The sequence below is a fragment of the Pieris rapae genome, chromosome 10 (genome assembly GCF_905147795.1).
Source record: "Pieris rapae chromosome 10, ilPieRapa1.1, whole genome shotgun sequence".
NCBI lineage: Eukaryota > Metazoa > Arthropoda > Insecta > Lepidoptera > Pieridae > Pieris > Pieris rapae.
This window is the reverse complement of record NC_059518.1, coordinates 9,330,664-9,342,818: the sequence shown is the minus strand read 5'-3', so window position 1 is coordinate 9,342,818 and position 12,155 is coordinate 9,330,664. Positions and strand designations below refer to the sequence as shown.

General features: G+C 31.1%; 1 protein-coding gene across 1 annotated transcript in view; it reads right to left on the bottom strand.

Moving 5' to 3' along the window:
* The window catches only part of LOC110996094 (pollen-specific leucine-rich repeat extensin-like protein 2), a 29,441-nt gene extending 23,460 nt beyond the window's left edge, over positions 1–5,981 (bottom strand). The window contains exon 1 of the mRNA XM_022263617.2: positions 5,872–5,981. Within this exon, the coding sequence (XP_022119309.2) occupies positions 5,872–5,889 (18 nt within the window). The 5' untranslated portion in view covers positions 5,890–5,981. The remainder of the gene's footprint in view (positions 1–5,871) is intronic.
* Between the last annotated feature and the right edge of the window lie 6,174 nt (positions 5,982–12,155).

Below are 12,155 nucleotides of genomic sequence, written 5' to 3'. Positions count from 1 at the left end.
CCTTTGAGTAAAAATACCTGTTTCCAATCCCAGCTCCTCCATAACCAACTGGATTGTTCATTCCATAACTATTTTTTTTCTTCTTCCATTTTTTAGCAAAAATCATAACATGATGTGTAAGTGCATGAGTGAGTGAGTGTGTAACTGTGTGAGAGTGTAACAAAGTTGCAGGAGCATCTCTATCACTGTGTAAGGTGTGTTCAGAACCAGTCCTTTAACAGTTTCTTTTTAATTGTAAACGATGAGTAGGTTGTTATAAAGCAGCCTATTTAATAATTGCGTCTAACAAATTAAGTCCAAACTGTTTGGCTAACATCCCCATTTCTTTTAATACCCGCTCTACGCCCTTGACTTGCGAACTGGTGGTAAATGTAAATTTACGATTAATTTAATTTGTTTTTCTTGACGTTCATAAGTGTACATGTTTACCTAAATGAATAAAGATATTATGATGAATAAAAAGCCTACATTCAAATGTTACTAAAGTTTATGAGTTTGGGTTATTATCTCCAACAAGGTAATGTTAGATTCAATAAGTAAGGATTACGAAATGGAGGTTGAACAATACATAATTATTGTACACGTTCAATATCCAATTATATAGTTGTTTAATGATTTTTAAAGAAAAGTGGCTTATTATTTTGAAGGCTCTATTGAATCATACTTGCCTTAGTAAAAATTGTGTTTTTAATAAGTAAAAATTTAATACAGTTTTTGTGATAATATGAAGTCTGGTCAACACAAAAATGCATCTGTTTTGAAAGTTTTCTTTTCTTCCTCTTTTATAATATTTTATAATCATTTAATTTATAGCCGATTAAATAAAATTAGCGCAAATAATTACAAAATCCATTATATATGCAGTTTATACATTTCACAGGCACTGGTTTATAATATCTGTTCAACAGAGCTAGGGATTCAATAGACAACATCGCGGTTTAGAATTGCCCGCTTAACCAGTAGTCCTATCATTTGAAGGATAATTTTGGTATTTATCTATTGTTCTATGTTCAAAATATTTTTCTTACTTTAGTAGTATGAAAAATTAAATACTTACGGCCCATTAAGATTCGTAAGTTAACGTATTAATAAAACCCGAACGAAGTTACACATAGATAAATGTAACATTTTCTAATTTTCCCTTTTCACAGTAAAACGCAAAGTATTGTATAATAAGTTAAAAAAGCACATGTAACTGTCCGTTCACACCATGATACGTTAATAATGGATAATTATACGAGATAAATTTACGGGAAAAACGCAAAGAAAGTTTTGTTTTATTATAAACGTATTTGTCGAGTCGAATGTATACTGTTAAGAACTAAAGGCTTTCATTAACTTCTCTTTATTAAAATACACCCAGTGCAAATACAATACTAGTTTTGAGTACATCTGCGACCAATAATCTAGTCAGCAGATGTCAGGTTCATAGAACTTCTCTTCTCGGTCTGCTTGGCGTCTCCTACCGGGCCCGAGTGATAACTACTCCGGATTTATCCTCATGATATCCGCGAGTTGGAGACCGCTGGATGGCCCACGTCACCACCCCTTGTGCTATTGATCATACCGACATATATCCATAAAATATGGACCTTTGAAACCTTACACTCAATTTTGATTCATATCTTCTTGGTCTTACTTATGTGGTCATCCATTTGATTACCACATCATTCAAAAATAAAAAACGTTAGAAGTTATACTTCTTTGGCATAACAATATAAAAATAAATCGAAATTTATTCTACGTTGTTAGAAAAAAATGACACTAACAATATAAAAAAATGTCTATAGCTAACTTCAGAGAGTCGGTTTTTTGTGATGGTGTGAGCGCGCTTCGTAAAAATGTAATAAAATAAATAAAAATAAAAATAGCCTTTATTACTGATTAACCTGATACAAATATACATTAAATTTATTTCAATTTTCGGTATCAGTTTGCCTTTTGGCATAGGCCTCCCCTAGGCTTTCCCATCCATGTCTATCTGCGGCTTTTCTTTGCCATGTTGTTCCAGCTATGTTTCTAATATCGTCCTCCCATCTTGTTTTTGGCCTTCCTTTCTTTCTTTTCCCAAATTCGTAAAAATGTACTCTCATCATATTTCCCTAACACCTAAAAGAAGTATAACTTCAAAACTACTTGCACCAAAAAAGGCACATATGCCTTGCTATAATAGTATATTGCATTTAGTAATAAAATAATGTATTATTCTATTCTCATGCTATGTGACGTTGAAAGACTTATCGCTATATTGTCTGGCCTAAGATCACACGGTGAATATTTGCATAAAGACACTAATGAAACATTTCAATGTTAATTAACAATCGTATAATTAAAGACAGCTTAGAGCAGGCAAATATACAGCATTTATAATATTCTTTCCCTACATAGTAAAAATAATAATTAAAAATAGATCCCTGTGGATATGTTTATTAGTGCACCTTTATAAGGGCAGCATTTCCTAATCGTATCTTATAAGCAACGAGATGAACAACCTTCTTCAACCGGGGAGCGAATTCCAACATAATCACCCAGGGCTGGGAGTCACACGTTGAAACTACTATACCAGCACTATTCACAATTTAATAGTTCATAGTTATAGCACTATTAAATTGATTATCCTAACAACTGTTACTGTCTATACGGAAGTCAAATACTTGATCAACTGACCCACTTATCAAGTACTGTTATACTTACGATATTGGGACTGTATGAATGTTAAAAAAACTATTTATTAACATTTGCACACATAACAAGAACACACAAAAATTTAATAATATTAAAAAAGAACACGCCTGAGCTAATAAACTATGTTGGAGCAGAACCAGTGAAGTAAACTAGGTATTAAGTATTCAATACTAGATAAAATACTAAAAAAACAAATTTATAATAAAAAACGAATCTTAAAAACAAATACGAACCTATCGTTGAATAGATTCATAATCTAAAGCAATAAAATAGATAACGTATAACAGAAAATCATTGAAGTCTATCGAATTGCACCATAAATTGTAGAATCAACACTGTAATAGCTCTATATTTCAACTGATTTTGGTCCCACGCCTACACTGTAAAGGCACAATTTCTATAGCTTTTACTACGAATATATATTATAAATATCCTGTTTACTACATTACTGTTCACATATGCACTTTGCATATAAATTCATAATTAATTTATAAATCAATAGAAAGTGAATAAAAAATAAAAAATGTAATATAACTAACATTCATGTTTTGGCTGTTTGGCCATTTACTATCGAAAATTAAATGAATATATTAATATTTTAGCTACTATATTTTAAGGTTAGTTTTTAGTATTTTTTTTTTGTTATATTCATTTTGCTATAATTATAATAGTTCCATAAATACACACAATAATGCACAATAAAATGTATTAAATATCACTTATGATAAAATACTATTCAGGCAAATGTATAAAAATCAATTAGTGGAATAATTCTTTACAACAAACATTGTCTAGTGTTTTAATCAAAGTTAAAAGTTCCGATGCAAGTAAATTATATCTGCGGAGTGGTTTTACATAAGTTATTAAGATTGGGCGTTAGGACCGATTAATTACGTAAAAGCTGGCACTGATTAATTTTAATACCCACGATTAGGCCGACTGTAATACATTTTAAGGACACTGACCATCTGTTGCAGTTTTACTTTCTTATTTTTTTTAAATTATGTAACTCCTGTCTTTCAAGATTTATTTGAATAAATTTTGTTAATAGTTTCCTCTTACATAAGTTGTGGAGTAGTGCAGTGGTGTTATTTCCCGACGTGTTATCGTCTTAAATGTATAATTTTTTTTATTGTGAGATATAAAATGTCCTTGGACACGTAGGCAGGGGTAGTAGAGTAAATAATAAATTTAAAAAAACTTCCACCTCTGAAGTGTGTGGCTATTTTTTTTTTCAATATTTGCCTACATCAGTGTCTTAAATAAAGTTTATAGTATATCCTTTTGAACTTCTTGCCCCTTTACGATAGACTTCATTGGTGGGAAGGGATTGCTTGTTAGCCATAAAGCCGTTTAGTTATATTATTATTGTTTTTTTATTTCATATCCATTACTGTTAGTAAATTTACCTTTCATATAACATAAGTTATTTTTGCGCAATATTTTGTGCATTCATTGAAATTCTTTAGGCCCTAGAATTTTAACGAATACTAGTATTAGTCAATTCATTTTTTAATTAACCGCATCTTCGTAATATTAATTGAAAAAGCCTGCAGAAAATGTGGCCTTGTTTTTCGGATTTCTGAACTTTCAATTCTGCCCGCACCAATTACTTTTTTATCGGTTTTCGGTGTAGATTTTCTATTAATAACAGCTTTGACGCTTTTTTATTACAAAACGATTGGTAAAAATTCAAGTTGAAGTTTCGACTTTAAATAGAAATAAAGCACTGATGTACCGACTATTAAAAGAAATGGCGCTACCTTTTAGGCCTGAATATCAGATGTCTGTGTGGTTTTTTTGGCATTAATATATTTTTCCTAACAGGCAAGTAGGTAGCCTTTGATACCTGGCATACGCCGTCGACTACTTACACTTACGTACACTTCATATTATTAATATTAACTTTCTGTATGAAAATTTCCTTTTTTTCTTGTGGTCTGAATGAACTTTCTACTTATATTTTATATTATATTAACTTAAAATATCAAAGCTTAAAGTATTGTATTTTGAGATTCGTGGTAAAATAAAGATCTCTGGACTCAATAGCTATGATGGTGAAAACTTTGTTTTATTCAATCTTGTGCGAAAATGTGCTTATATAAATTTTTTTTAAATTCCGTTTGACAAATTCGTTGTTTAAGGTAAGGTGTGATTTTCCTTAAATCATTTCAAATTCAGTAAACCAATACAGTTTACTTATAAATGTCTAACTCTATATTAAAACATTACATAAATGTATCAGGAAGGTGCGCAAGCGCATTATTATCGATGTTTATAAACAAGTTATCAATATTTGGTCCGCGGTGCGACGTTACGTTTCCGCTGGTTTCACTTTCGTCGTCGAAAGAGAAATTACTTCTAATGCCATACACTTATGTTTTATTTAACATATAATTCCGTATATCGAGGAATTAAATAAACATGACTTTTATATATCCGGATAACTGAGGATATGGAATAAAATAATATATATAAATGTTTTTTTTTAAAGATTTTTTAAATAAAATTTGAATTCGAAATTCTCTTTTGTGGTGAAACCTGAAGATTTGTATGATATAGATTTTTTCATATTTTGCAGAAATCTTTATATTTAAGAAAAGAAAAGGACAGGAACTTTCTAGAATTTTAAGTCAAAGTTGTCTAATAGCAATCAGAAAGGGTCTCAATCCCTATAATTTATAAATTAGTTAGCGCTAAATAAAGCTCGTTTATGGATTCTTTTTACTTAGAAGGGAAATGGAGGAACTAAATGTAAAACGGTGCTACTCTGTGGCATAAAATATTTTACTTATACAACGTATAAAATACCAGTATTGCTTCACACGACCTAAGATCAACAAGGTGCTGCTCAACTCGATAAAGGTCTTATTAGACGAACCTGCGACCTGCATTTATGACCTTTCTATTTTTAGGAATCTATAAAATATATATTATTGCTCGAAGAAAATTCTACTAATAAATATCATTTTTTATTCTATGATATTTAGGCAACTGATAAAATTTAACAAGAGTTTTTAAAAGCTCAATAAAATCACATGCGACAATGGACATAGAAATGCGGTTCAGAACCACCTCTCACAATCAACAATCACAATTATTGACACAAACACAAAAAATCACATCCGAATATCCTGGGTGCGTTCTCAAACCGAAATTCTATGCACAATTATTATTGACACTTACGTAAATTTTGGCGGTCATTTTGTAGGTTAACTGTCACTGTCAAATGTCACTCGCGTACACATGCGCGGGATATCGCGCAACGAATGGCGCCCGAGGTCCCGCGCGGGCTATATACCCGCCCCCCCAACTATTATTATATTAATTACGTTTGAGTTTCCACTGAAAAGGCTCGCTTGATCTGGATCTAATACTTCCTGCTTCGATAATCCCAAATTATTGATATCCGTCTACAGTTTCAAAAACCTTGGTTGTATCATTACGCGTCAATCTTTATATCTTATTTTGAATTATCTTTAAAAAAACGTTTTCATTTGACCTTGATTGAAACTATAGCTGGATATTACGTGGGCTATCGTTTCATTACACATGAGATATGTTCGTCGAATTTTTTTTGAGTGTTTATATGTTATCGTCGAAAGTTTTTTGCTATTTTTATTACTAATTTAACTAAGCTACCTTTCTAGACAAAAATTTAAATATATATTATTTGCAATAATATGGTACAAAAATGTTATGGTTGTACAATCTAAAGTTGGCATTCTCCCACACATAATGGCGTGTAATTACAACAATTCCTCTTATTCAACAGGATAAAATATACTGAATACTGTTCGCATTAAAATATATTACGATCTTCCCTATTCGTAAGTTATGGTATACGATTGTAATCATATTTCTCTTTCACATTTCTATCAAAATTCAACGTCGCGTCGTAGCTTAATTAATTTGCAATGCGCAGTTTTGATCCTAGGAAATATGGAGTCCGGTGCAGGAATAAATAATAACATTAACATTTTTAGGTTTGTTACAAGCCTATTCAGGATATAATAATGGTTAAGAGTACATTCTGGCTTCGGTCCCCATGCTCCTAAGTTCCTTTAAAGTTTAAAAAACCTATCGATAAAAGCCAGCATTCACTTTTCGGCGCACTCTGAATAATATATCAAATGATCACTACTGCCAGATCAATATTTATTTGTGAGATTCAGCTACAAATTTTAATGACCCTTTATACTCAAAAAACCTTTTAGGGAAATTTTAGCATCTAAAAACTTCTAATCTACTACTTAAAGACTTTATTTCTCAAGGCAAAAATGGCACAATATGAGAATAATACTTTATGGTAAACATTATACTTATTGTAGTTCCCAAAATAATCACAATACAACGATATCCGATAATAAACTTAAAAGTTAAAGTAACCATATGAATAAAAATTAATTATAAGAAATTAAATTGAAAGTAATTTTGTTTAACATATTCACTTAGCTTCGATTTGAATACCTATATATAATATATTAAAAGAAGAAATATTTTTCTACTCTTGATATGAAGCGTGTTTTTTTTTCTACTCTTGATTTGAAACGTGAATTCACGGTGTTACGTTTGTCCACTATTTAGAACAAGTTAACCCGGTCAACCCTGTTTTGGCATCATTACGGAACAATGTCATACATTATTCATTGAACAATACAACGTTGCCTTTGATTTCAATGATTCGTCGGTTACGCAATGTATAGCATTGCAGTGTAGATAACGTCAGGACGATTGTATCTTAAAGATAACTTATTTGAAACGCATATTATATTTGTAATCGCAGAGACTAGTTTGAAAATTACTTTTTTATTAAGGCTCCTCTAAGAGACATACAATTTAATTCGTACACGGATCACATGTATTTACAATGTTTAAATTATTTTTAAGTTCAGCAGTTAACGTAGTGTATATTTTGTTCTATTATTGACTAAAAATACTAAATTACTTCTTAGTTTATCAAACAAAAGACTTCCTTTTTTCCCCCTTTTTTTCAGTTTAAAAGTCAATGACAATTATCATCAGGTGAGTCTCCTGCCAAACCCATTTCTAATTCAGGAATACGCAAAAATCACTCATATCAGAACCCAAGCAAATAAGCACGAACATTTTCATTTTATAGCAATTAAAATAAAAATGTTTTAATTTTTTTTGCCCCCTATTCTATAAAATAAAAGTCCAAACGAAAGTTCTGACAATTTAAATAATATACTTATTATCTGCTATTAGTATTTTTTCAAAGTTTTAACATTAAATGTATCTCGTGCAATGAAACAGATAAACTTTTATTGTTTTTATAAGTTATATCCTAAAAGATTGAATTGTCTTCACCTTCAATTAAAACTTCTACGCGTAATTTTTTACAATGGCGATTTATTATTAAGTATTTATAGATTGGTTCAATGGCACATAATGTCCTGGATTCTTGATTAAACAACACCATACGAAACTACGAATTGGTGTTGAAGAACGCCCTTGTATAAAAAAAGGAACTTGTTCTACTTACTGCAGGGACAAGTGACTATGCACCCGGTGTCTTAAACGTAAAGAGTTTTGGGATCTTTAATTTCAATAAACATGTACTTCGATAAATTACTAGATGTGTACAGTTTACAAAGAGATTTAACCGAAATATTAAATTGAATTAACCAAACATCAAATCATTTCGTTTAAAAGCAAAGTTTATTCAAATCATGCAGAATGTAATGGCGCATGCAATACACTTAAGAATACAATTTTTTTTAAATAATACGCAATAAAGGCAAGGTTGCAAAGGTTTCTCCTTTTTTATGCGTGATCTTGTATGAATGTGCAGGATCATTGTGTAAAAAAAAATAAGAAAACTTAATGCTATTTTAAATAAACATCAAACATATAAATCTCAAGTTACTTTTGAAATGGCAATGGTCGAGCTCTTACAAAAAATATGTGGCATTTACTTTTCTCTAGTGGTATCTCGAAAAATACATACGAAACCAGGCTAGTACATTTTAAGATGTTGCCATTGGGGAAACGTAGAAAATTAATTAAAATATTGCTGAATTTTAAATATTCACCAATCAATTTGATTGCGCTAACCTTGTTACTATATATCCTGCTTCTTTTAAAAAAATTACAGATCCTAAGCATCCCCTCATCCCATTTATCCCTTCGCCTGTATAAATCCATAGTTTTCCACCCACTCCACACTTCATCCGCTTTAAAATCCATTTTCGTTTGGTGTTTATAACTTTTTTAAATATTGTATACGTTTTGTTTCAAATTATATTTTGCTTTTCTTATACCCAACGTATCAGTGTGCCGATTGTAGGCAAGCTTTTATATATACATATATATTATATACATAAACATTAATGTTTTTATCGTTCCTATTAATATGTGTCACACATTGATATATGCAAGGTATAGGTGAAAAATTTTTTTATTCTAATTCTGAACAATTATTCTTATTTTTAACCTTTAATTTTATTTTATTTACTTTACGCCATATTACACAAGACTTCATTACCGATATTGCTAACCTACACTAATATTATTATTTTCATTTCCTACTAAGTGTTAATTTACATTTTTTTTGCGACTGAGGCGCATACTAGCTGATGGGGCCTCTGGTAGAATGACCAGCGCTGTGGAACATTCTGCTCCTCAGCATAATGCTGAGCAGAACCGAACCGAATGGGAAAAGGAAAAAAAAATACTTCTCATTATATATTTTACTTCACTATTTCTCTTTGATAATTGTTATTTTGTGTGTTTTGTTAGTAATAAATAATAGTCTTTTAGGTATCAAAAGTTATGTTAATTTAAAGAAGCTATAAATAAAGTATATTATCTATCTAGTAGATATCCTCTTATATAGATTAACCGGATGTAAGGTTCTAGACGCACGTCCATTGTTACATTTATTTTCACTTTCGAACTGTGACATGTCAAGGAAACATAACTTTTATCTTTTTCAATCGAATCAGCACTCAAAAGATCTTTAATAATAAGTTATCGCTATGTCCGTTTCAAAGTTAAGTGCATATAGTAGAAAAATATTTATTTGAGTATACCTTAACGGGATCGGGTCGGTAAAGAACGGGTAGGTTAACAATCTTATCGTCTCTTACATCAGTCTTCTACCCACGTAATCTACAGTAAAATAAAGATCTGTGCCTGAGATGCGATGGTGGATACTTCAAAGGTACATTTAGGTCAAGATTATAGCATAATTCCGCCTCTTGAATAGAAGATAAAAAAGCTCTGAAAGAAGAAACTAAATATTTTAAAAAATTTAAAACTTTTGCTCTTTGGTGATTTGCAAAACAACTTTATATAATATGTACTATACTTTTGGGTACTTGTAATTGTTTTATACAAAAGCCCACTACTACAGATGTGCAATCAGCCTCTTGGTTTTTATCAGTTTTTAATACTTGTACCTACTGTTTGTATTATTGCTTCACAATGTAAACATGGTATTATACATAAAAGGAGCATATCTGAAATTTTATATCCCGCAAAATGTCTACATAAATACTCTTAAACAAATAAAAATACCTTAAATACTTTGCTTTCCAACATTGTTCTGCGCATGCCTGATATCTTAACAATTTGCGCGAATCAACATCGACAATGCAAGGTCGGCTCACGTCCGGCTGTCTGTCCGCTGTCAATTTTGTACGTCATTGGACAATACTACCGCAATTAGCGGTGGGAAATAAAAAAGGTTTCGAGTGGAGGGCTTAAAAGAGAACTAACTAAAGTGTCCAGTTTATATGAATCATGTGGCACGTTGATGTTCGCAGTGATCTAAATCTTGTTAAGCGGTCAACGTAAAGTAATCATTTATTCATATAGGTAATACAATGTACACTTATGAACGTCAAAAAAAAGAAATATAGATACATTTAATGCTTCTAATTTAATATTTACAGCCAGTTCTCAAATCAAGGACGTAGAACGGAAGAGTACTGGCAATACAATAATAATCTCTCCGCCACTCTTTTTAATCGTATAGTGTATAATTGTATATAAAAGTTGTTGCACCAAATTAAAATAATTTCTTAATCCCCCCGCACTTAAGTACGTCTAAAACTACTGTTATTTACTTATGAACTTCAAAAACATCTCTAACTTCACATTTACTCTCAGTTTTCAAATCAAGGAAAGAACAGACTAGAATAACTGGGAAGAACTTTCCACCACTCCTTTAATTCACCAACGCTTTATAAAATATTATTATTGTATAAGAAAGTAGATATTTCTGACAAAATAGGCAACACAAGATAGAGAAATAAATTACGCCCTTTATGACCTCGTGTGGTCGCTTTTGGTGGTCTACGAATGACCGGCACTAATATAATAAAACTTAAATGTAAAAGTCAACTATAATAATGATAATTAACAAATACTTTGTCACGACATAGCGTAGATTCGTTACGGTCGTGTCTTATGGAAAAAACCTTCGAGCGTGAGAAATAAGATAAGGATAGTAAACCTAACGATATAAAGGCCAGGAATAGTTGAAAAAATATTGATATTGACTTAATTTAACAATTTATTTACAAGTAATCTTATATATATTAAACATATTATAAAAGAAATTACTAAGACAATACTCGTACAAAGCCAAAACGGGTGACATTGTTAAACAAAATATACGAAACAGAAAACATAAGTCAATTAAGTAACTAAATAGCTAGTAAAAAGAAAACTGATATTAAACATTATGATAATAAACTATTACTTTTCATTTTAAACAAATGAAAACTTTTGACAACCATTCCTGAAAAAGCACTGAAGCAACATAATTCTGCCGCGCACCACCACTATGTGGAGCCAGCTGCCATCTGAAGTATTTCCGGACCAATTTGACGCAGGGTCATTTAAGAAAAGACCAATTCAAACGTACCAATTCTTAAAATGCCAGCAACGTTTTGCGAGCCTTTTGATAATGTTATTGTCCATGGTGAGCCTACAGCCCGTTTGCCTCCTATTACACAAACAAAGTTGCCACTCATTGCAAATCCCAAATTAGCAACATCGATGACAGATGTCAAAGTACTCAACCAAGGCAACATGTCTGAATAATTCAGTCCGCGACTAAGTTACAATACAGTTACCGAAACGAATAACTTTAGTGCGGCTTGAATTACACATAATATATTATGTATAGAATTATAACCCTTATGTTCCAACAGTAAAAGTCATTTTTGTTGAGCCGCAGGTATTGCTTCAATGTGTGGAAGGTCCAGGTATGTCAAGGACTGTAAGTAATCCGAGTAAAATCACTTTCTTTGAGAATTACTTGTTACAGTAGCAAAGAAGAATAAAGTATTTATTTCCAAATCAAAACAGTTTTAAACTTACTTCTTTTTTAATAGTAAAAAGAGAAAGAGTAAGAGCTGGATTAGCTGCATGATTAAACAGCTAGTTCTCAACCTTAAGCTCGTCATTTAAACACATAATAATTTTTAAATGCGCAG